The sequence below is a fragment of the Megalobrama amblycephala genome, linkage group LG3, assembly GCF_018812025.1.
Source record: "Megalobrama amblycephala isolate DHTTF-2021 linkage group LG3, ASM1881202v1, whole genome shotgun sequence".
Classification (NCBI taxonomy): Eukaryota; Metazoa; Chordata; class Actinopteri; order Cypriniformes; family Xenocyprididae; genus Megalobrama; species Megalobrama amblycephala.
The window spans coordinates 21,982,099-22,009,779 of record NC_063046.1 but is presented as its reverse complement, the minus strand read 5'-3'; the positions used below and the strand labels follow the sequence as shown (position 1 = coordinate 22,009,779).

The window sequence follows — 27,681 nt, the reverse complement described above, 5'->3', positions numbered from 1 at the left end:
ATTGGCCAAAGCACACGAAACATTCCACAGGCCGACCATCATCCACAGCACATGTAGACACTGTCCACCTCCATCTGTCTTCATTAGGTCAGTGTTTGACCCATTTCTCTGGATCTGACGAGGTCTTCGGGGACATCTTGTGTACTCCTAACACTGTTAGCGTGGATATTTTGAAAGCGGTAACCTCACAACAGCACAGCCAGCCAATTTACAGCAACAGCAGGTCTGTTGAAGACAATGGCAAGTGGCTAATCCGAGCCTATAAGAGCAAAGAGATAGAGGAAAGTTCTGGCATGGAACATATCTGAGGATGGTGAGAAAAGAGAGATAGACTGCTGCCACTGTTTCTAGGGTGCTGAAGAGATAATAGGAGATGTAATTGATTAAAAAAAAAAAAACATGATGAAAATAAATTGTCATTCATTTGCACAAAAGAGATCAAGGCTCATTTTCTGGCTGATATCCATAAACACTGATCTAAAACAAGGCAACATTGGCACACGAAGGGATAATCACTGGCACATGACAACAGCTAAAGTGTTGTATATATTAATTTAAATAAAGGTCTATCATGACAACTCTCGGAAGAGTTTAGCTTGGTAATGGATATGACAATGTCAGTGTATTTGGTCTTGGCGGAATAGATCCGCTAAGCTGCTGCTGCTGCTGTTGATTATTGCTGCTGCTGCAGAGCAAGTACAGAGACTTGCTACTACCAATACATACACAGACACACTTCTGTGAGCATGTAAGACATACTGCTGCTTTACAAATAGCATATATGAAATTACTCACAGTAGAACTATACAGGTAGAGCTGGGAAACGAGAAGGATTTCAAAGGAACTTCAAAAAAGTGCTGCAGACCGCTACAGTAAACACTGACCAACTATTGGCTACTGATGCAACAGAAACCAATCAGCTTGTGCTGTGTAGTTAACAATGTAACTGACAGCAGGTTGCGTTAAGGAACCATCAGCCTGTGCCATCTAGAGTTTCATGAACAGAACATGGTATTCCCTCGAACTTGCATACAGACGTACATTTCGAGGTAATCATTCCTCATAGTCGCACAGCCCATTTTATTAATTTAGGAGCTATAAATACTATTAAACTGTGAGATTATAACATGCACGTGCAGCTCCGACAAACCATTTGCGCGACCAGAGGTGCACACTTCTGTGATGATCCCTTCACGTGCCATTAGGTTGCCGACCCCTGATCTAAAATAAACCAATTCAGATGGACTTAGCAAAGATAAACATGTAAAAATGGTTTCATTTCAAAGGATAATGCAGAACACTCTTCTTTGTAAAGTAGATTTCAATTTCAATCAGCTTGAGCATCTTTTCTTCTTCTACTGCACAGCTACTCTTAAAACCTCCAAATTGACCACAGCAGAGATGAAGACAGTTTTATTTTCATTCACGTCTCCCACTCATCCTCAACCATTCCAATTAAAATCAGAATGACTGATTGAGTATAATCGTAGCCAGAGGCATGACGTTTAAACACTGGCAGACTCGCTGTCAGTGTGGACTTGTCATGTACAACAAAGCATGTTTAAAGCATAATTGAGGCCAGATGGCTAAATCTGGTGCCAAGACAGGCAGGCAGTCCATATGCATGTCCACAGAGTATCAGTATGACTGTAATCAAGAATCACACAAGTGTCTGTCAGACAAGTCTTTTCACTGAGCATACTATTTTTTTTTTTAAATCTGCAGACAACATTTAGTGCACCTTCTGTGGTAGTGCAACAGAAGCCTTCAATTGGCACTATGTGGCAATACACAGTCCTTCACATAAACAACATGCTTTCTGTATGTGTGCATGAGAGCACTCTGCTCCTTTCAGTGGCTAAATGATGAAAGTCGTCTTCCCGTGAGTGCTCTAAAATGTTGGTGACCTGACTGGTTAGTTCAAGGGTTTTCAAACTGGAAGATTCTCGGGGGTCTGCAGAAAATGTATGTATTTTTTAGTCAAAGTTCATTGTAAACTGCTCTGGAATGACATTTATTGTGAAAAGCATTATAAAAAATAAATTTTATTTATTTATTTATTTATTTTAAATAATAATAACTTGGTTTATAAATCTAACATTAATACTGGGTAGAAAAAAAAATACATTAAAGGTGCCCTAGAACTTTTTTTAAAAAAAGATGTAATATAAGTCTAAGGTGTCCCCTGAATGTGTCTGTGAAGTTTCAGCTCAAAATACCCCATAGATTTTTTTTAATTCATTTTTTTAACTGCCTATTTTGGGGCATCATTATAAATGAGCCGATTCAGGGCTACTGGCCCTTTAATTCTCGTGCTCCACGCCCACGGAGCTCGCACTTGCCTTGAACAGTGCATAAACAAAGTTTACACAGCTAATATAACCCTCAAATGGATCTTTACAAAGTGTTCGTCATGCATGCGGCGGATTATGTGAGTATTGTATACCGTTATATTGTTTACATTTGATTTTGAATGAATTTGAGGCTGTGCTCCGTGGCTAACGGCTAATGCTACACTGTTGGAGAGATTTATAAAGAATGAAGTTGTGTTTATGCATTATACAGACTGCAAGTGTTTAATAATGAAAATAGCGACGGCTCTTGTCTCCGTGAATACAGTAAGAAACGATGGTAACTTTAACCACATTTAACAGTACATTAGCGACATGCTAACGAAACATTTAGAAAGACAATTTACAAATATCACTAAAAATATCATGATATCATGGATCATGTCAGTTATTATTGCTCCAGCTGCCATTTTTCACTATTGTTCTTGCTTGCTTACCTAGTCAGTTGATTCACCTGTGCAGATACTGGCTGCCCTTGTCTAATGCCTTTCATAATGTTGGGAACATGGGCTGGCATATGCAAATATTGGGGGCGTATACCCCGACTGTTACGTAACAGTCGGTGTTATGTTGAGTTTCGCCTGTTCTTCTGAGGTCTTTTAAATAAATGAGATTTATATAAGAAGGAGGAAACAATGGAGTTTGAGACTCACTGTATGTCATTTCCATGTACTGAACTCTTGTTATTTAACTATGCCAAGATAAATTCAATTTTTCATTCGAGGGCACCTTTAATAGAAAGTAAATATTTCCCAGAAGATAAATTAATAATTTGCTTCAGTACAGTAACAATATAAAAGTAAATTATTTGATTTTGAGAACGTTGCCTACATATTATCATGCTTTTTTTCAAATATGAATGATGATTTTTATGAACAAGTTTATTAAAAAATAATCCAACCATGAAGTTTTCTAAACAAACAAAAAAAAAAAAAAAAAAAAAAAAAAAAAAGAATAAACAACTGAAAACTGAAAAATAACTGATGAAACAGAAAACTTATAAGGTCACACAGTAATTTCCCATCAGGAATCAAAAATGAACACTTTATTGGCTGACCACAAATATGCTGGATGACAAATATTTTAGTCTGCCAAATCGCTGAATTATGACTGACAGTGAAGCACAACATTAAGCATCCCTTCGTATTACTCTGTGACAAGAAAAATATTCTAAACGGCCTCGTAAAATCTGAATAGTCCACGTAATCCCATCTGGGTAATTCTGGAGTGAACACTCTGGCATCATTTCAGTAAACTTTTCTGCCAGTAACAGCAATACCTGCATTAATCTCTCTCATCAAATCGACAGGGCTGGCAGAACGTCTGGCGCAGCGCCTCTGCCATCACACTTTATGAATTGTATAGAAATAGGATATAACATTGCACGCGTGGTCCAAAACATACAGGCAATGCTCTGGGGCCTAATTTATCATTGTTATTCAAGTGCTTGCTCACCTCACACTTAAAACAAAATCCTTCTAGATTCTAATTAAGCTCTAAGGTACCTCCCAAGGGCTCTGCTTTGGCAAAGAAAAGCACTTTGATTTATGTAGCACTTTGTCGTTAGCGCTTCAGGCCTGCCTGTTGCGAACACACTAGTGATAAATATGAGCATAGAGCAATTACTCATATTTGTTAATTAACTCCCGCTAACAATGTTTTCCTCCACAATGTAATGAAAACACAGCAGATTGAACACAAATATGCCCCATTATTTCATGTCTCCACCTACATGCAATTAAGATGAAAATAATTTGCTGCCACAGAGCCCTCGCTGTGAGGGGAAACTTCCACAGCATACCAAATAAAAGCCGTTTACCCAGCACAAGCAGCAATCACATGGAACTGATAGGCTTTAAATGCTGTAATTAGCTCTCAACCTTGTGGCTGTCCGACTGCATCCCACTAATGTGCGAACACATGCACTTGTGAATTACTTCAAATATCACAGCTCTCCTCTGCAGCCCTTTAGCCTCAGTTAGACAGGGGGGCAAACACTCTCTAGCTCTCTCTCGTATAAAGAGAAGATAGCTTAGCAACCTTTTCAAGGAACGTCGCACAAGTAGATCGTATCCTACGGCACCACTGGATTGAGAACAAAGATGTTAAGCATAGAGGTCTCACATGCCAAGGCAGTGAAAACCTATACAGCCAAATCAGATCCCTATATGAACACAGCACTGCCAGTCCTTTAACGCAGACCGAGCAGCACTATACACTTACTATACTGAAGAGACATTGTTTATATGCTCAACCCACAAAGATTACACTGATAACAATTCATTCGCTCCCTACTGGCGCAGAACAAAATGGCCGTTCAAACGGGGGATGTCAAACAGCTTGGACTCCACCCTGATGCTTAATTAGAAGTGATCATGGCCTTCTTTTACACTGCGGTGCTCTGTGAGGCCAGTTGAGTTTAGGAGTGGATTGAGCCCCTGTGTAAACAGAGCTTTGGAGATTTCAGTCTCCGGGGGTTTGACATGTGGCTCAGAGGAGCATGGAGAGATGAATGCTCTCATACAGGCTTTATCAGGGTGAGTGAGAGGGGTAATGATCCTAAAACAATCTACCATTGGGGGTTTTACAGAGCGTAAGACTCTAGAGCGCACTGTCCAGCGGTTTAAGCGAACAGATGCTAACACTGCAGCAACATCTAGTGACCCCTCCAGCGGCGCACAAGTGGACCAACTGTATGTTCATATAAAACTCACACAGTCAAGCATTGAAACAGAAAGGAAGTTTACTGAGGGTGAAGTGTTTAATTTCTGCACAACTAGCAGCAACCAATGATCCTTTTCAATAACTTTCTCCAAACACGTTGCTAATCTGACATTGGTTAGAACAACTGCTAGTCCCACCTCAAACTCAGAAATTGGCTGCTATGTTGAATCACTTAAAGAAGTATAACAATATTGAAAGTGCTACAGAGCCAAAGTGTCACACATTATTTGTAAAGATTATCCATCTCCATTTACTGAGTAATGCATGCTCTGCTATGGATATTTGAGTGTGAACAGTTCCAATAAGCTTCAAAGGTCAGTTTTTAGAAGCCACACAGAACAGAATGAAACGCTTATAAATGTCAAAATCGAATAAATGTGTTAACCGCTCCAAAATAGTGCAATTAAATCCTAAGAATGCCATTTGTACATTTGGAAGTTTAGAAAGGATTTGAAACTTAAGTGAAACACTTTAAACTGTAAGTAATCAAGTCGATTTATTATTTTTTTTTTTTTTTGGAAAATGATAAAAATGAAAACTATTTCACAGAACCAAAACAATACTGCATCACATCAAGGGATCCTTATTGATACAAGACAAGTCTTCTCACTTTGGAGGCCACAGAGTTTCTTCCTAAACACTGAGCAAAGTACTACTCAAGTCAGTTGACTATTTTTTGAACACTTTCAATAGCTGTTAACTATTAGAAATTTTCATAATCTCAATGAATTAATATAAATTACCTCAGGTATAGAAAAAAGTATTCAAGTCAAGAATGAAAAGTGTACAACAGTAGATTAAGTGTATTAAAATAATCAAAGTGTTAGTTGAATCAAAGTGATGAGTTACAGACTGAATCATCTTGTTTAACCCCTCTGGTCTCCTTCCTACTGATGCATTTAAAAGGTTTCATTTCCAAGTATTTGCATCTGAGAAAAACAGCACCTGCATCTGTATGCTGAACAACCAAAGTGAAATAAGACCACATTTATATCTAAAACTATTTCATTATTCAATCATACATTTTACTAGGGATGCATCGAAATGAAAATTCTGGGCCGAAACCGAAAATTCAGGATGCACTTGGCTGAAAACTGAAACCGCTTTTTAAAAGTTATTATTTATTTCTTATTTTAAATTACCTTATTTGTGTATAATTGCATTAATATTAAAATATACACTATGTTGCCAAAAGTTTTGGGACGCCTGCCTTTACGCATCCCATTCTTAATCCGTAGGGTTTAATATGGAGTTGGCCCACCCTTTGCAGCTATAACAGCTTCAACTCTTCTTGGAAGGCTTTCCACAAGGTTTAGGAGTGTGTTTATGGGAATTTTCGACCATTCTTCTAAAAGCACATTTGTGAGGTTAGGCAGTGATGTTGGCAAGAAGGCCTGGCTCGCAGTCTCCGTCTAATTCATCCCAAAGGTGTTCTATGGGGTTGAGGTCAGCCACCAAACCCAGACTCGTCCAACAATTTGCAAGACAGAGAAGCGTGATTCGTCACTCCAGACAACACTTCACTGCTCTAGAGTCCAGTGGTGGCATGCCTTACACCACTGCATCTGACGCTTTGCATTGCACTTGGTTATGTAAGGCTTGGATGCAGCTGCTCGGCCATGGAAACCCATTCCATGAAGCTCTCTACGTACTGTTCTTGAGCTAATCCACACAAAGTTTAGAGGTCTGTAGCTATTGACTCTGCAGAAAGTTGGCGACTTCTGCGCACCTCAGCATGCGCTGATCGCTCTGTGATTTTACGTGGCCTACCACTTCATGGCTGAGTTGATGTTGTTCCCAACTGCTTCCACTCTGTTATGATACCACTAACAGTTGACTGTGGAATATTTAGTAGGAGGAAATTTCATGAATGGACTTATTGCACAGGTGGCAACCAATCACGGTACCACACTTGAATTCTCTGAGCTCCTGAGAGTGACCCATTCTTTCACTAGGTGCTTGATTTTATACACCTGTGGCCATGGGAGCGATTGTAAGTGAACACCTGAATTCAATGATTTGGAGGGGTGTCCCAAAACTTTTGGCAATATAGTGTATTTGGGTTAAGATTAAATACACTACTTACAGGCATAGATAAATACAGTACAACAGAGTTATAAATAAAATAAGGTTTAACTGTAGTGTATTCAGGTACAGACACGTAATAATTAAGCCTAAATGTAAAATAACACTATTGTTCATTGTATAAATGAAATATAGATTAATATTTGTTTAAAGCTGTGTTTTGTTGTTTGATTAACATTGACTTAGCAGCAGGTATTTATAGGTTGCTGTCACTTTAGGACCGAATACCCGGATCCAATATAATGATACACATCTGATTTCTTTCTCAAGTGGTATTTTGACAGTTTTGTGTGTGTGTGTCCATTCAAGCGCATGGAGATGCAAAAGAGGAATCAATTCAAAAGAGGAATCAATTCACTGTAATTCAAGATTTGCAAGTACCGATTTGATGGTAAAACCTAGCAATTAATCTGCAAAACACATGCGTGCCAAACCGTGGGGCCTAGTCTGCATGGATCACTGATCAACTACAATCCGTTCCGCCCTTAGCATAGAGCAGAATATTGGGCAGAGTATCACACCACGCAGTTATAACAGCTAGAAAAAGCGTGAAACCAGAGCACTGAACACTAAGGGGCGGGGCGGCATATATTTTCTTCTCTGCATACATATTCTCTATCGGGCAAAAACAGAAAATGCCATTTTCGGCCGCCAAAATTTAGGTGCATCCCTAATTTTTACACATTAGTCCCCAAGATAGACTCATGGGGAAAACATGCCTTTACCTACACGTTTTCAAAACTTCAAAAATATACATACAAACAATTCACTGCAGTTTCCAGGTGAAATAAAGACAAGTGGCAGCAAAAAAATAACTTGTATTCCATTTTCAGACAAACTGTCTCTACAGGGGCAGATTATCTATTAATAAAGTCTTTTAAAGTGGTTCTTTGAACGATACCATGTTATGACCTCAAAATACTCATCATGTTGCATGATTTGTAAACTAATAAATTTTATGTTAGCATCACATAACCAACACCATATGGCTTTTCTGACATAGTAACCTTCCTCAGTAGCTCACCTGGTACAGCATTACTCTTGCAATGGGAAGCGCTTGGGTATGAGTGCCATAAAGCAAGCTAAAATGGCATGGTTGCTTCAGCAAATGTGTTTTTATTTCGTGTTTGTTTCTGTTAACACTTTTGGTTAGGTTTAGTGTAGGTTGTACGTTATTTTCAAATATGAATTAACCCTTTCAGCACCACTCATCAGACATTTAATTTCAAACTACCAATACATAAAACAACTAGCATAAAGCACTTCCAGATTCACATTCATCTGCTTTGGATACAATTTTTAGCGCCACTCACTGGACATTTTACTATGAAGGTGTCATGAAAAGTCCAAGAGCCTTTGTTGTTAGTACGAGTTACAAATCTCTACTGTTTATTCCTTTTCATTGAAAAACATTGGTTTCAACCAAACGCCATGCCTTAGACATCAGTGAACCCTGTGAAGGTCCTCCTTGTAGCCATCCGGCTTCTGTGGCACAACTCTTGTGAGCTTTTCACATAACACCATCTTACCCAAAATATTCCACTAATCAAATTTCATTTAGCAAAATGGAGTTGCTTCATAAATATACCTGAATGTATTTAAATAAATGCCTCTCACCCCCAATATACACATACAAAGAAAAAGCTTATTATACCCACATACACAGAAAAAACTCCAGATGGGAGCCAGCTGCTGAAGTCTCCAATAGAACTTTATTAGAGGCTAAATGCAACATTCAATCACACTTTAGCAGAGAGTGCAGACTGGTGTTTCTCTCAAGGATTCCTCTGAGGCTTATAAAAGACCCATCAGCAATGAAGCAATCACTGTACAATTTTTGGAAACCGTCTACAAAGCATTCACTCTCCAGTTTTAATATGCATATGAAATAAATATCAGCAGCTGGCTCAGCAGTGACGCAAACCATATGGTTGGTGGCTATGAAAAACTAACAGCATCAAACTTTTTTAACTCCTTTTATTTCTTTTTTCATCATTCTTCCCTCTGGCAGAACCTTGTCTTCATCTAGCATCAAACAGAAAACATATGTCTTAATGTGTTACGATACAAGTGGCAGCAAACGAATGTCCATTGCCCTGTCTTAATGAAAAGAGATCCTCTGTACGGAGCAGATTTTTATTATAAGGGAAAATATGCTGTCATGGGCATGATAACAATTTCATGGTTGGCGAATTGGATAGGAAGAGCAAACGTGCGAGAGGTCCTTTTCTCTCTCCTCTGCCTGTGATACAGCATCATTCCACATGCTAGTCAAATAATTAATTGCCCTGGGTTGTTCTGTCAAGCACAATTTAAATGAGTCGGCATGTCAGCACAAGCTGCCAGCCTTTGGAAATCAGTGCCCTTGGAGCAATGCGCCGCTACAGAACAAAACCATGCTCCTGTTCCGCCTCAGGCATGGGAGACAATGGCGGGTCCTCCTCGGCTTTGACAGTGTAAGTAACTGGGAGCGAACGAGTCCAAAGGAACAGCTGTGAATCAACATGCTAACAATCCAATTTTTGTGAAGTGCTAAATGTAAACATAAGAAAAAAACAAAAAACAAATCTGTTCGGAACAAGGTACGGCAGAGTGAGGAACAGAGGAAAGAGTCAGACAGAGAGTACACTGTAAAGCCAAAGTTTACATGGCCAAACAATTTTATTTAACATAAATTACATTCTCATGCAAAACAAAGGGTATTTTTTTTCTTATCAGTCTAATGCAACTCCATAAAAGATCAAATTAAAATCCAGAGAAAGAGAGATGGTGGCTTTTCAATTTGAGAAGAACTGGATTTGAAGACATTTAAAAGTTGCCCAGCTAACTTGTGGGAAAATAGGGAAGGAGTTAGCCATAGTGTCAGTAACTGATTACCTTTTTTTAAGCTAATAGCAAACATACATTGGTCCCTGATTTCCATAACACTGTCTCCAGCTGCAAATAATCACCTTACTGGTTTTAAAATCCAACTGAATTTCAAGTTGAGACAGACAGACAGACAGAAAGAAAGAAAGAAAGAAAGAAAGAAAGAAAGAAAGAAAGAAAGAAAGAAAGAAAGAAAGAAAGAAAGAAAGAAAGAAAGAAAGAAAGAAAGAAAGAAAGAAAGAAAGAAAGAAAGAAAGAAAGAAAGAAAGAAAGAAAGAAAGAAAGAACTAATAATGTAATGTAACAGAGATCTAAAGGAAGTCTTCTATGTCTATCTATGTTGTTACTCGTACGAGTCATTTCAATATGTGTTCTGTTTGCTCATTCAAATGAGTCTTTTGTTTACCCCCACTATCTGAACTCTTTGCTCAGCGAGCCTTACTAGTATTTGCACACCTGCTGTCTTTGTCAGTTCATACAGGACAACCTGGAGCCGCAGGGCATTCTGGGAATGTGTGGCGCAACCTGACAAAGGACTAACAGAAGCACTGCAGTATGATTTTATATTATTATCTGATGCGTGTTATCTGAAGCATCATTCTTCAGTTATAATAATGAGATCCTCCCTCCTCTCTTCCCCTTTTTCTGTCACTATTCACTTCTGCGAAAGGCTATAAAAAAATGGAGTTTGATGAAAACCAAATAGTCTTCATCAAATGAATAATTGACACTGTACCTCTTTGTCACAAATGATTGAATATGTGGAGACTTATGTTACTCTCAGTATGAAGTAACAATCAAAAGTGTTTTAGTCTATTAGAAGAGCTCGAGTTGATTAAATGCTGAGACTACTGGATTATTTTAGTGGTTTCCTAACTTTTTCTGCCAGGTCCCCCTTTTGTAGACAATTTGTTTTTTGTTTTTTTAGATATTTTAAAGCAAAATACTATAGATTTATTTGAAACATTGTATATAATAAAGTAGTACAACTTGTCAACTTCAACGGGCTTGTCTTTGTGTTTGTGATGTGAAGTCTCTAAGTTGCATCTTAAATTGTTCGGCTTCGTACTGTCCGAAGAAGCAGCTAATATTCTGAGGCACACAACACACTGTGGTTTCTCTTCATTACCCACTATTGTACTGGTGAATCTGAGGGTGAGATATGTATGCCTCATCATATTTTCTTGTCTTTTCACTATGTCAACACCAGATGCAACGACCACGCCACAACAGCTTGGACGTGACACACTACTGGACGCGAGTGCTGGAGTACATCAGAAATAGAACAGTGCATCAGTTTACTGTCGGGGGTTTGGCGTGCCACATCCAGTGTAGAAAGCATCCTTGATTACAATGGGTTTTATTTGCTTTTGTCGCATCATGCTGCTCTCGTCTGGTGTAGATGAGTTGTTTTGGTACTAGTAATTTTTGGAGTAGATTCATTGTCTGCTTATGCTTACCTGGCATAAGCAGACAATGACAGTCCTTTCATAAACTTGTCCATGCTTGGTGCAAAACCTATTTATATTTAAAAGGTAATTATTTATATTTTAACATGGCTCCCTGCAATACTCACTTCTGATTCATCAAATCGTGGCATCTTGTGGTCTGTTATTTCAAGACAACAAGCGCTACAATTGATAACAGACCGCTCAAGTGGGTACTGTGAGTCATCTTGAGGTAATAAAATATGTCAGATTAATATATTGCATTCAATTATTTACTCATGTGGCAAGTAGCACACTGAATCACCCTGAAGAGGTTTCTTTTGCGCAACAATCTGCTGACTGTACACTATCACTTAGCCTTACCGCACCCCCCTTTTATAACATCGCACCCCCTGTTTTAGATAGATAAGATAGTACTCTTACTGTAGTGTACATAGAGAAACTTTTGAAAAATAAAAGTAGCTGTTTTAACCATAAGGCAATAAGAAAACAGTCTATTGCACTATACTTATGGAGTACCAAGTGGATCTTTAGAAACAGCTTGATTCAGAGCAAAAGCTGTTTTTAGGTCACTGAAAATATCCCTGCAATAAGCCTGAGAGGTCGATAACTTCAGAGAAGCAGGACAAAGCTTGTGAGAGCTTTGAGAGACCAAAATATACTTTGTAGGGCCACGAACATACACTTTCCAGACTGTTCTTTAAATAGTCTGTTTCCTCTACGTCCTTTTAGCTTTAATGATGTATAAAAGGTTAAAGGAAATGGGAGCAATCATTAGTGCAATTATAATCTCTGAAACACTACTCTTGAAGAGCTATATAAAGCTCAATATAAATTCAGATAGATGTTCTCTTGTACACCGTGTTCTATAATGTGATAAAACGACAAGAGATAAAAGTTCTCTCGTGTCAATCTAATTTTCTGTCTAACCAACCACAACCATGACAAGCAACAGGAAATTTTGTTGATTTCTACTGTGCAGGTTAGCCCCACCCGGCACCCACCATGAAATATCATTGGTCCAAAATCCACATAATTGTAAATTAAATATCTTCTTATTGGCTGAGACTTGTCACATTAAACAGCATTTTCATGTTCAAAAGAAAATGTCAGATCAAGACACCATGAAATCAAAATATAGTCGACTAATCATTAAATATCCACCTCAAAGATGGCATATCACCTGAAACATGTAAGTAGTAGCAACTTTATGTGGGCTATTCAAGTGGTTATGTGGAGTGTGAAAGCTGAATAGTAGCGTGGTTACTGCATGACAGCTAACATGGAGGCGCCGGTGCGATCACTTGCACTTAAAATACTCTGTCATTTTTGGCCATACAGATAAGTAATACATCTTTTGAATCTGTGAAGAGTCTACTTTTATTTGTGTGCACTTACAATAACATCAAAACGTTGTGCTGTTGTAAAATAATGAAGGTACACAGGGTGCGCTTTCTGCCGTCTCTCTCTCTCTGTGAACTAGAGCGCGCCAAAAAAAGAAAAAACGAACTGAAACTCCATGTAAACTTGCTTCACAGACAGCGAAATGTCTACGATCAAAATAACCAATTCAAATGGGAAACAAATATTCTCAGATTATGTAATATGTATGAAACGTGCATATAGGCGCATCCACTACTGTGGAGATGACAAGTCAGCATAGTCAACTTCATGACTGCAGCCGAAAATACAGAAAACACTAGTTTATTAATTGATTATTAAAATGTTAAAGCAGTCTCCTTCCTGTTTTTCCACGACACATTCATAATCATTACTTCTCCCCGTGAGCCATGGCAAGCTTAATGCATGTGCTTGAGTGCTGATTATGCTATGTAGGCATTAAAGGCTCTTTATTATAAATTATATGATTTATTAATAAATGCGCCATTCGTTGACTACTTGCTTAAAATGAACGACTACTAGTCAACCAGAAAAATCTTTAGTCAAGGGCAGCCCTAGAAAGTTCATTCATTTCTTTTTTTCTAAAAGCAGGTTATTGATTTTATTATGAATGATTCACCCATGCATATTTTTTTGACCTTGTAATTTTAATTAAAATTACCTAACTTGATCTTTCGGTGAAACGACAGTCTTCTCTCTGGTGATGTATACCAGACTTCTGCACTCATTTTGTCCACTTAAACCTGTGTTAACCACTTTAACCCTTTTTACAATCGCCTGCAAGCTCACATTTAGATCTACCTCATCTAATCAACATCTGATGAAAAGAGTCCCTGACCTATTCTTTTTTTTTTTTTTTTGATAGTCTGTTTCGCTCATATATATGTCACAATACAGAAGAAAAGAACTGCCGCTACTTCCATTTAATCGTGACTTAACTCCTTTTGAAAAACAAATTAGAAACGAACATGCATAAACATTCAATATACAAAGCTGTTAGTCAAGATCTCTGTATAAATAATACATTGATATGTGACCATTAAATATTCTCTGCACAAATACAACCCCAAAAGAAGTTGGAAAAAATGTAGCAATACTTTCACTCATCATGACAGAGATGTTTGGTGACCCCATCAAACTAAAACAATGCATGGAAAAGTTTCCCTTCTCTCTTTTCGGAAGCCATTGTCATAACTGGAATATCTTTTGAGTGATCAGCATTCCAGATTGGCACCCTTTGTTTTGTTAAAATAAGATTTGAGAAGTGTTTTGGAACAGGATGAGAATAAGAATTTCTGCTGGGATCCTAACAAAAGAAGGAGGACATGCTAAACCCTCTCCACATAGCTGACTGGCATCGGCACAATGTGTTGTCAGATGTGCTGTGCCCTTAGCATGGGGCACATTCCTGTCTTGAAGAGGAGCCATCAAACCTTTGTTCAACACAATCTCAGGGGAAGATTTGGTGACAGTTTTCAGCAGCTCAGGATCAATGATGCCTTTCTTTTTCTTTGTCTCACCTTCCTTCCCTCTCCCTCTCCCAATAAAAAAAAAAAAAAAACACATATGTAGAAATACAGGATTACATTGCCTCATGTTTCATTTATTATTTTACTCTTTCATCAAACACATTCACAAATATCTCTCACTTAGAGCAAAAACAGAAGTTTACTCCATCAGTTAAAGCAGTACAACACCCAGATGAGGCACAAGGGTGATATTTGAGGAAATGGGATTTACAGGAAACAGCACGTAATGGATTTAGGGTTGTGCCGATAGACGATGATATTGTATATCGACGATAGCTAGAGATATTATCAAATATGGCATTTCCAATGGATGTATTCAATTATTATTATTAATAAAAAATAATAGGCTACTATATTATTATTAGGCTACTATTATTATTAAATAAATATTACAGTTCATTTGCCCTGCCATAATATCTTAGCGCATCATAATACCAGATTAAATAGATTATCTTACTCCTCATTAAAAAATGTTTTAAAACATTTAGGTCTATCATCTATTATACAATGAATCATATACTTAAAGTGATATAATAACAGTCTAGGTCTCAACACTGCAATAATCAGTCATCAATTAAAATTAAGAGCAGCTTTATTTCAAACACCAACTTTCAAAAACTATTTAAAACAAAATACTTTTCTTCAAATTTTTTCACTAACGTATGGACCGCAAGAGAAATATTAAGAAAATAACTTAAAGTTATATACTGTTATCAGCATATGTTAAAGTAGATTAATCTCTGAGAGAATATGTGTCGTTAATGCAGCATCAGATGCCAAAAGCTTGGTCAATTTTTTACTTTCACTTTCTGTAGTGAATAATTGACTGGGGTTTGAGACTTCTTCACTGACATATAGCGCAAAGTTTGCACAATGCTTGTGTGATATATACTGGTTCGGCTTCATGGTTTAAAACTGAAATATTTTCAATATTGCAACATGACACTTTTCTTTAAATCAACAACTGTCGAATGACAGAATCACAGTTTGTGCGTAATTTCCGTGATAAAAGTAATTAAATATAGGAGTAAATAAATTAATGATCAAATAAATGCAAATATGCCTACGTAAAAAGGAATGTGCACAAAGGTGTGATGCATAAACATTATATTAGTTTTATAGTAAATCAAATGTCATATTTTTAACTGTGCTTGTATAATTCCAATGAAATATCACCTACAGGGTCAAGACATTTTCTTCATTTTGTCAAACAAGTCACAAGTCCTTAAATGTGTGACTCAAGTCATGTAACTCGAGTCCCCTTCTGGATTAAATACATGATTTACAGAGCATGATCCAGCCTGGCTAATGGTGTGTGTCAGCTACAAATTTACATATTTGCCCAGGCACACAACATCATATCAGCCAGCTACTAAATCAATCATAGCCACTATTAAAGACTATGCTGATAGGGGTTAGTGGAAATGAGCTCTTGAGCCTGGGGCTTGTACTGGCATGGTTACCTTTCTTTCATCAATCACTGATGTATCCGAAATGGCCATTGTTCATAGTTAGCTGTGGAGGACTCGAGTGAATTACATTGCTATTACACTGAATGATAACACTTCCCGTGCACAGAATAAGATGCACTATGTAGGTTATACAGCATGGTCATATGCAACTAGTACCATCAAATGACTTCTGGTCCTGGAGGCGAAATCACATTAAGTCCAAGTTCACTTCAAGAAATGGATCAATAAACAGAGAACAAGAAAATAGAAACAGGGAGGAGAAGACCACAAGACAGAAAGTGGTCAGTACTTCTGTAAAGACGCAAATGACTGAAAACACAATGTGATTGGCGCATCATTTTGTTGAGTGTCAGTACAAGATCTGAACATTCAGTAGCAGATTATGTGTACACTGCCACAAACACCAAACTCCAAATGACAATCTTTGCATCTGTTTGCCATTTTAGGATATAATACTGGTAAAATCATATGCTGATGAAAGCTTTCCAATTTCAATAACTACATCAGTATTCCTGGCAAAAGCAATGAGAAACATTTCAGACCCACTGCACACTGACATGTGCTCCTGCACTCAAAATGCTATGTTGCTTGAATGGAGATTGCAAGTGAAACCCTATATCATTTACAGCGTTCACATATCAACTAACAGTTGCTATTTTCTTCCGCTGTCGATCAGACAGTTAAAGGGATAGTTCACCCAAAAATGAAAATTCTGTTATCATCATTTACTAATCATCATGTCATTTCAAACCTGTATGAATTCCTTTCTTCTGCAGAACACAAAATAAGATATATATATAAAAATAAATGTCTCTGTGTTTTGTTTTGTTTTGTTTTGTTTTTTGTTTTTCTTTTTGGGCTCCAATGACTTTCATTGCATGGACAAAAACAGACAGCCAAACTATCTTCACTTGTGACCTTTTAACAAATTATAAGACTTTTATAAGTTTTTTTTCCCCAAAATCGTCTTCTGACACTAAGCAACATTTGACAAAAAAAAAAAAAAAAAAAAACCAGAAACAATTCAGAAAAAAATCTGCTCAAGAATCTCTACAAACACACGTATCCACTTCCTCTACAAAGAGGGATTACATTACATCGATTAAAACTCACGAATCAGATCTATGCTGCTTCCTGTCCATGTGTGTAATGACACCTACTGTGTACATTCATTGTATCACTGTACACAGATCTGAATGAAAGAACACGTTTGGGGAGTAATTTAACCCCTACTGTATGGATCAACACTAGGCCTGAATTGAAAAGCTATATACCTGAGGGACGAGAGTCTATATGGGTGTAAACAAGTGAGTTCATGCATTTGAATGCAGACAACACTGTTATTTGCTGTCTTCAATTGCTGTCACTTCATTTCCTCTAGCCTTTGTTTTCAGCACAGGATCATGAAACAGCACCTACATCCTTCAAAGTCTGTACAGTTTTCTATATGAGATTGTATCTACTCATTTCATGTGCACACTTCATAATCAGATCAGTGCCAGCTACTAAAAATAGTTTACGTAAAAGTTATTTCCTTCACTCGACTCTGTCTTTATTAAGAGTGTTACTCAAATTGTAACTTAGGATAAATAGTTTAAGAAAAGCAAATTAAAGCAATATTTCACAGAATATACATTTTTTCCAAGACACCCACCATCAGTATTTCCTTATAATAACAGTTTCGGCCCCTGCAAATTTGCATTTAACGAGACTTCCTTCCTGTACTGTCTTTACCCAGACTTTCTCTTTCAGTAAATATATTTTTTTTTGAAGAAATGTGTGCATTTCTGAGCAACATTTGTGAAGAAATGATATACTGACATCTGACTGTTATGACAGATAATTGTGTAAACACTGATAGTTGGCTATCAAAGGAAAGTAAATGTCATTTGAAATTGCAATAACTTAGTATGTCAAAACAATCTCTGATTTGTTCTATAAACAGTCTGACTAAACCCACACAACTTGTCATTCCCTGCAGGGAGTTTGTATAATAAAAAACCTCAGTGTTGACTATATGGACCTTTTATGGTTTTGTTTTGTTTTGTTGTACAATTTGCACAACATACATTGAGCCTTTTACATTTAAACAATGAGTGAATTAGTGTGCAAAACTTTGCAGCAATTCTAAAGCGATCTGTTTATATCAAGTTCAAAATGCATACACACACAAACATTTCCAGGACAACAGGACAAAGAGAATCATCCATCTCTTGCATAACTGAATGATGCCTTTCATGAGAGAGAGAGAGGGGGGGATAGAGAGAAAGAGAGAAGAGAGTGAATAGGGTTAGGAATGCTGACAACCACCAAACGAAAGATGGACATTCCCTGCCAAAATGTGAAGTCTCATTATCCATGTAATCATTAAACTTTAATCATAAACAACCTTGAATGTTTTCAGTCAGAATTATCAGTTAAATTTAATCCCTTTGCATAATAAAAAAGCTCCATCTGTAAATGATCAGAGTAAATACAACTATTGACCTAGGATGCAAATTACTCTTACCTGACATTATGTAAATACTACCACAAACTCACAAAATTATAAAACGAGCGCATGGGCTCAGTTTAGTGTGACAGATCTGTCTTTGATATTTAAGTACTGTCGATCGATACAAACCAAAACTAGACCAAACACAGAACAGAAACAGAAACATCATTTAAATGTGTCATTCAAAACTCCACAAATCTCTAAACTACAAATATAAAAGCCAAAAATAAAATCACATTGCATTCAGCAAATGTAAGCACTGGTTTATTTAAGCCATCAGGAACACTTTTCTAGTAAATTTCACTGACTGCTACCACATGTGTTCGCTTCATAAACCCAATGCTCCTGCACAAACCACACTCATTACCCAGAATCCACTGCATACAGTGTGGCTGCAGACACAAATCAAGACCCCTTATAGCTGCCTCAAGGATACAGGCCTTTAACTGGTTACCCTAAAGTTCAATTTTAGAACATCCACAGACTGCGATTACTGCACTAAAATGATTCATTTATTAGAACTGTCAATGGGACACACCTTTTATATTTTGACTGTTTGCAAATCAGTTGTGATCGTTGACCTTTTTAAAGCCTATGATTTTGGTTTCAACGTTTCAAACCGTCCTTTTTTTTCTTGATACACCTGAACCTGCATTATGAACATTCAGAGTGGAGATGATTACAGTGTCCTGCTCCTTTTATTTCTCCCATCTGCCACTTTTTTCCATCTCATCCTTACATGGTTTCTGGCTTTATTTCACTACCAAATTAAGTTTATGTCAGTCATTTTGTTTTTACTGTAGATATAAAGAAAGATGTGATGTCTGAAAGCAATGTTAGTGTGCTGTGGACTTCATTAAAATTGGACTGAATCTACCAGGACTTTTGCAAAAGGAATACAAGTAAGAACAGGAGCCTAAGAGTGGGATGACTGACCTAATACATTTAAAGGTGCCCTAGAATGCTTTTTCACAAGATGTAATATAAGTCTAAAGGCAGGAACACACCAAGGCGGCGTTCGTCCGTCGGGCAGTTTTTCTTCATCTGCCGACTAAGTTTTCTCAGTGTGTTCCGCACCGTCAGCTGAAGTTGGTCCTCGTCGGCTTTTTTTTCGTCCGATTCGAAATGTTGAATCGCCGTTGGAGCTCGTCGGGCCATCTGATCATTCTGATTGGCTGTTCAGCTACTGCCGCCTGCTAGTTCGGAAAGGCATTTCATCTCACACAGGTGCAGAACTGACGTGCTACTTGGCTGTCGGCTTTTTAGCGTCGGTTTGGTGTGTCAGGGCAACTTTGGACACAGACGCTGCCGACGTGAGCCAACCCCGCAGTCTGCTTTCGTCGACACTAGTTCGTCGGCGTCGGCTTGGTGTGTTCTGGCCTTAAGGTGTCCCCTGAATGTGTCTGTGAAGTTTCAGCTCAAAATACCCCATAGATTTTTTTAAATTCATTTTTTTAACTGCCTATTTTTGGGGCATCATTATAAATGCGCCGATTCAGGAAGCTTCCCCTTTAAATCCTCGCGCTCCCCGCCCCCAAGCTCGCAACTCTATAATACATTGCATAAAGTTCACACAGCTAATATAACCCCTCAAAATGGATCTTTACAAAATGTTCGTCATGCATGCTACATGCATGCATCGGATCATGTAAAAATAGTATTTATTTGGATGTTTACATTTGATTCTGAATGAGTTTGAGGCTACGCTCCGTGGCTAATGGGCTAATGCTAACATTACACACTGTTGGAGAGATTTATAAAGAATGAAGTTGTGTTTATGAATTATACAGACTGCAAGTGTTTAAAAATAAAAAAATAATGACGCTCTTGTCTCCGTGAATACAGTAAGAAACGATGGTAACTTTAACCACATTTAACAGTACATTAGCAACATGCTAACAAAACATTTAGAAAGACAATTTACAAATATCACTAAAAATATCATGATATCATGAATCATGTCAGTTATTATTGCTCCATCTGCCATTTTTCGCTATTGTCCTTGCTTGCTTACCTAGTCTGATGATTCAGCTGTGCACAGATCCAGGCGTTAATACTGCCTGCCTTTGTCTAATGCCTTGAACATGGGCTGGCATATGCAAATATTGGGGGCGTACATATTAATGATCCCGACTGTTGCGTAACAGTCGGTGTTATGTTGAGATTCGTCTGTTCTTCGGAGGTCTTTTAAACAAATCAAATTTACATAAGAAGGAGGAAACAATGGTGTTTGAGACTCACTGTATGTCATTTCCATGTACTGAACACTTGTTATTCAACTATGTCAAGGTAAATTCAATTTTCAATTCTATGGCACCTTTAAAATGACAATCAAAATCAAAACTATTTGTTGTCACAACAAAATCAAAATCATAAAATATCATGAGATAGAGATATTCTTACTATCTTACTATCATAGAGCTCAAAATAATGTTTGTGCATTGCTTATCTATGGAAAACTCTGTTCTCAAAACACAATCTGTGCACCTCTGACAGTCCCTAAAAATGACTGGACACTGCCACTGATGGTTAATACTGTAGTAAACATGGTTCTATTGCTTTATTCTGAGCCATGGTATTTGCAGTGACATTATCAACACTGTACTTCATATAAGCTAATTAAAACAGCATTAAGTTATGTTAAGACTGGCAGTTAAAACTTCACTTATGCTTTAGATTTATCAGTCTTCCTATAACTGTGTTGGCAGGTGATAAACAACGTAGAAGTGCAGGCAAGTTAGCTTCAAAGACTCAATGATCAAAACAAAACAAACTTTTTATATGCAAACTATGGTATATGTCAGGGGTGGCGAACGTTGGCGCTGAAGAGCCACAGTCCTGCAACCCTAATCAAACACACCTGAACAAGCTAGGGTTACTAGGAAGCTACAGGCAGGTGAGTTTTTATCAGGGTTGGAGCTGAACTCTGCAGGACTGTGGACTTTTTTCTTATACTTTTTTTTTTTTTACAATAATGCAGATTTGCAATCTATTACTGTATCACTTTGACTTAACTGACAATTCTGACACTATTTATCATAGGGTCAAAATAATGTAGTCTCTGATGGTAAAGCTGTATAAACAAAGTCAAGCTCCTCTAACACAGAGAACACATGCCGTCAAAAAAAAATGAAATGTGATTTTATACTTTTGTGAGTTACTAAACAACAACATTTGGCAGGGCTAAAATCCTGAACTGTTCCCCTAAGAGCAAATAAAAACATTCCTGTCATATCAAGCAGAGTCTGTAAGGCAGCACAATTCATGCATTGTCCTGTAACACTGACAGCCTTTTGTCTGAAAGTCTTATTTAACTGCTGAAGGCATGTATCACTCTGCTTTATTAGAGTCATTACTAAATCTATAGACGTGTGAGACTTTGGAACTAACTTACAGTCAAAAAGGATGTGACAAGGACAAAGTGGGGTTGTCACTTGTGCCAAATCGCTCTAAATTGTTTAACATTGGATAACTCAAAACTGTTCAAGGAAAATAACAGAGGACTCAGAAACTGGAAACAGAAAGAATGGGGAATATGGCAAGCCATTTAACATTTATTCCTTAACTATTTTTGTGTTGTCATTTTTAAATTTCTAGCAAGTAAACTAATAATGACTAATATCTCTGTCGGTTTCTCTAGAGCTATTCATTATATGCTACTTTACTATCCTCCCTTTGCTATTAATCACCAGTTTTCCTAGTAGAAACTGAATAGACACTAAAATGCAACCTAATTTTTACTAGTAAGATTTTATTTAAACTATAAAGTAGGTCTTCTGATGAGTCATATACGACAAAAAAAAAAAAAAATCTATTGTAACTTGAAAGATAAGAAATTTTACAAGCGTTTCATAGATAAGTACTAGTATCCAATACATAAGTACTGGTATTGGTACTGGAATAGGTACCGGTAACAATATGAACACAGACAGACATGAATTTGCATTTTGTTGCTAGAAGCAATAGAATAGTTCCTTTTCATATCGAGTAGCAAAGTATCATTAGCTAGTGAACAGAATAGTTACTAGTGAAACTGAGATACTTTTAGTCATAAGTTACTATTGGACTACTTGTTATTTAAAAAGAAGTACTAGTTATATAAAAACAGATACTGTCTAATCTTAAAGAATAAATGTTAAATTGGCTTGCCACAAGTGAGCGTGTTTGGCTGTAGCTCTTCCACCTGCTCTGAATGGTGCTTTACTTAGTAAAATCACTGAAAACAACGAGACCCTTTCAATAAACCTCTCCAGAGTTGCCTTATCTAACTTAAACTGGTTGAAAACAAGTATACAGTCGCAGAAAAGACTACACCGCTCGCCATTTAAAATCTACTGAACCAAACAGAGAATCAACTTTGCGCTCCTAGTTTGGAAACACCAGCTCAGGGCTTTAAACAGCGTCTCCCACCTTGTTGTAGTTGTAGTATCCCAGGCAGTGGGAAAAATCCAGGTTCTGTGGATCTCCAGGAATAGAATTCCCTCCGGCAGACGGATAAAATACATCCATGTTTCCTCTCGGCGAAGCGCTGCTCTATGAAAAGGGCGCAATTTTTTACTTGTCCTTCAACAATCCAGGCGCGATGAATGAGAGCGACGCGGTGAACAACGCGGGTTTAATGCAGCTCAGGGGGACAGAGAAAGGGTAAAAGGGTGTTTTAGGGAGTTTTAGTAATCCTCTTCTATAAGCAGTGGTCGCTGGCCATAGTTTTGGGATGTTGAGGTTTGGCGATGTTCAAACTGCTCCAGCGCTGCGAGGTTCAAGCATGCTTGGAGAAGAGCAACACAAAGAAAGCCGGCAAACAGCAACTCCGCTGCAATGTTCTCCACTCAGATACACATTCACAGATACACTCAGTTGCTGGATTTAAACACAATGTTGTTCCCGCTCTCAGTGTTTCAAAGACGCCTCCATCAATCCACACTTTGCGTTTCAAATTAAGCGCTGCCGGTCAGTTGGGAGATCTGAACACACTTTAACCTCTCAAAGCTTGGCTAATTAAAAGAAATTAAGCCCTCCAGACACATGGATAATACTGTCCGATTGCACCGTTAGTCCAAGAAACTTGGGAAGCGGTGTTTACATATTCATTACAGCGCTTGAGGGACTCTGAACAGCCAATGGTCTTCTGTTTACTTCAGCCAACATCAAGCTGTGATGGAGGAGTATGGGAGAGAGTGGGGCTCATTGCGACCACTCCCCGAACACCCATCGCCACTCCCCTATCAGCCCCAGAAAGAAACCCCCGGCGAACATTAGCTGCATGGATGTTCATTACATTGATGGACAACATTTAGCCAGTATATTAAACTCATAATCTCATCATTTGAAGAATTTGCATTTAAGGCCATTGGATTGTGATTAGCAAAACAGAGTAAGTAACCTTTACCTGAAGAGACTTTCGTGTTTGCCTGACTTTTATTCATATCAGAAAACCGCTATTCTAAAGGAGATTCCCGAGGGAACTCATGGTGAATTAGGCTTTTGAGTTGGCCTACAAATAGACGTCATGACTCAACAGTTCTATTAAATATGTTCTCTTTGTTTAAAGCAGCATTCATGATGATCTTCATTTCTATTAGCTCATCCTCATCCTAAGCAGTCCAAAAATCTACATCACAGAATCTCTTGTAGAAATCCCAACACAACAAGACATTAAACACTAACAAGTCTCCTCCTTTTCTTATCTTGCTCAAAAACACATTAAATATGCATGCTGGGAACTAAAAATCCTCTGCCCGGTTCGAGGCTTGAACAGGGACACGAAACTGCACTTTTATCTGAAGTAGATTAATTAAACAAAAACTGATTATGAATTAGAACAAAACAAAACATAATTGTATTGGGTCATCTAATTTTTTTACACACACATATATATGTGTGTGTGTGTGTGTGTGTGTATATATATATATATATATATATATATATATATATATATATATATATATAAAGTTAAGTAAAACAACCCATATGCACTTTCTTTCAGTGCAATTCATCAGAATTCAAAAGGGTCAGAGGATCTTTGAACACAATAAAGGCATACTATTTGCATGTGAATAAGCAGCTTTCTGCTCAGCTATTCTCATGATCTTTTTATGGGTAAGCAATGCTTTATGAATAAAAGTAGTGTACATTAGTAGTATAGTTCTTAACAAATGCAAGGTGACTGTGGGGCAATCGGAAAGAGAGCGGAAGTAAAAGACCTGTCACTTGTTCCTGTTGCCAAATCAAACATGTTTTGTTGAAGCATCTGGCTAGCATTCTCAATTATGACCACCAGGGGCTACAGATGTACACTGTAGAGAATCAGAACAGTAATCTGAATGTTTTAAAAGTTATTTGTTGCTCTCTCTCTCATTTCTCACATTGAAGCTATTTCATTGGACTTTACTTTATGTATTTACAAAATTCATAAACTGATACAGTGCAAAGACAAAAACAAATTAAGTTTGATGACTGGGAAATAATTCAGTTTTGTGCATTAAAGGGATAGTTCACCCAAAAATGAAAATTGTCCCATGATTTCCTCACCCTCAAGCCATCCTAGGTGTACATGACTATCTTCTTTCAGACAAACACAATCAGAGATAAACCAACCCAAGGTTTATAATGGTTGTGAATGGGGGGCTGCATTTTGAAGCCAAAAATAATGCATCCATCTAAAAAAAAGTAATGCATACGACTCCAGGGGTTAATAAAGGTCTTCTGAAGCGAAGCAATGCGTTTTTGCAAGAAAAATACCCATATTTAAAACTTTATAAATTCAAATAACTAGCTTCCGGTGGACGACCGTACGCAGAATGCGCAAGTCGATTTGTATCCTTTGACCTGATGCACAACGTAATGACGAACGTGGAGGCGCAGCGGATACAGCAAAACAAATCACCGGTCACGAATTATAAGTTTAAAACGATCATTTTTAAAGAGAAATGTGGGAGGATTTCAATATAAGAGAAGAGGAGCTTAAATTTGTTGCCCAGCCCTATTTGTTTGAACCGTGAGAGGCATCTGAGCTTGCGCTACTTCTACATCCTACATCGTACATCGTGTCTTGCGATGATGACTTGCGCATTCTGCGTACGGTCGTCTGCCAGAAGCTAGTTATTTGAATTTATAAAGTTTTAAATATGGATATTTTTCTTACAAAAACGCATTGCTTCGCTTCACAAGGCCTTTATTAACTCACTGGAGTCATATGGATTACTTTTTTCATGGATGGATGCATTATTTTTGGCTTCAAAACACGGCCCCCCATTCACAACCATTGTGAACCTTGGAGGGCTAAGGATATTTAAATATATCTCCAATTGTGTTCATCTGAAAGAAGATATACACCTCATATATACCCAGGATGGCTTGAGGGTGAGTAAATCATGGGCTAATTTTCATTTTTGGGCGAACTGTCCCCTATCCCTTTAAAACCAAATTTTAAAGGGGAATGTTGTCATATGCCGTGCCACAAATAAAACAAAAAACTTTTTTATTTTTGATCCAATTCAAACAATCTGAAAGGTTACTTGTTTTCTCGAAAATGCCAGACGTGTATAGTACATTATGGGCTGGGTTGTGTTCTGTAATCCCATGGGTTTGAATCAGAGAGCTATAGATGAAAGTAACTCCACCAGCAAAACAGAGGCTCGGCTGGAAGGTAAGTGGCAATCATGATTGCATTTGCATTCACAGTGTTCCCTTTGAAAATGTTCACTCTCGCACAATGCATAATCCTATATTACGCAACAACAACCAAAAATTTAATTATGATGAGTTTTTACATTTCAAATTATCTACAAAGCCCAAGGATTTTACAAAATGGAAAGAAATTCATGCCGTATATATGCGCATTATATTCATAGAATTCCTTCTTCTTTCTTCCTCTCAGACAGACACTCATACAATAAACATGCACATGCATGAACAGACAAACACAGGCATGCATGTTATCTACACACACACACTGATGATCAGATAAGGAGGGTGTTCCACATTCCACATTGTTGTTATTACGTTTGATACGTGTGGTGATGAATGCGCCCGATCTGATGTGTGCAGGAGCATCTTTGATTCTCTGTTATTATTTATTTGTGTGTGTAATGTTGTTTGCCCATGTGGCAGGGGGGAAACTGAATTAATTTCCTCTCTGTGGGTTTGGTGTCAGCGTCTGAGCACAGATGAATTATGCCGCACTCACACTTCATGTCATTTCCTCTACACCCGGCAACATTGTCACCATTTGGTAACCTGAAAACAAATTATCCCACTCTGGCACAAGTTCAAATTCAATTATAGCAGCCCACAGTAATTATGTGGAGGTATAAAAGAATAATAAATGCAAAATAATTAATTAACCTAATAATCTTTATTTATGCGCCCCTCATATTAAGCCTGTGATCTCTCCATTGTGGCAGTGTGCTCTAAATTAGACTGAACAGCTGTGGATGTAGAAGAGGCATCAGTGGAATCAATAATATTCATATCTGTGCTTATTATAAAACAAGGCCAAAGACTTCACATAATGCAAATCTTTTAGCTGCATTTTTATATAGGCCAACATAATATATAATGTGATAATGACACCTCACATGTGCCCTTTTACAACAGATACAAATTCAATCATGTACCGTATAGCCTTGTGATTTATCTTATAGCAGCCTACACATCATTTTGCATTTGTTAAAAATGACTCTTGTCTTCTGGGCCTCGGACCTGTGACCCACAGCATTACTTTTCCACCCGGAGCTCCAAATTATTCTCTGTTATGAATCTAAAGAAGAGCATCTTCTGCTGTGACCTTGGCAAACTGACAAATCAGCTTCGCTCCACTGTGTATAGAACAGATAATCAAGATTCAGCCACAGTCTTCACATATCAATGTTTTGTTTAGTTTTTTTTCCCCCATTTATACATGGATTCATATACAGCAGTGATATTCTCAGGCTGTTGGGTCTGTGCAATTGGCTTGGCCTTCAGTCTTCATTATCAGACACTGAGGTCTTTGATCTCTCCCCCTTTTGTAATGCAATAAAGTCGAATTGTCATTGAAAAAAGTGTTCTGCTGGTCTCACATGTCCAAAAGCCCTTCAGAAGAAATGTCTGATACATTTTCTATCATCAGTGCAGTCATATAACCAAAGGCAGGGTCTTAAAAATTTACCATGTTTATTTTATAAGGGCACACCGCAGAATTGAGTAAGAATCTAAAAACTTAACTGAATACTAAATGATGTATCTTATATATCACTGAGATCACTGATGTGCTTGGGTGTAGCTGATTTTTGAGTGTTTCTATCTCTAAACTGATGCATTTGAATC

The 27,681-nt window shown here is 37.6% G+C and overlaps 1 protein-coding gene across 1 annotated transcript in view; it reads right to left on the bottom strand.

The window, feature by feature from the left end:
• The window catches only part of tox3 (TOX high mobility group box family member 3), a 54,782-nt gene extending 30,769 nt beyond the window's left edge, over positions 1-24,013 (bottom strand). Inside the window, exon 1 of the mRNA XM_048184641.1 lies at positions 22,783-24,013. Within this exon, the coding sequence (XP_048040598.1) occupies positions 22,783-22,881 (99 nt within the window). The 5' untranslated portion in view covers positions 22,882-24,013. The remainder of the gene's footprint in view (positions 1-22,782) is intronic.
• Positions 24,014-27,681: the final 3,668 nt, after the last annotated feature.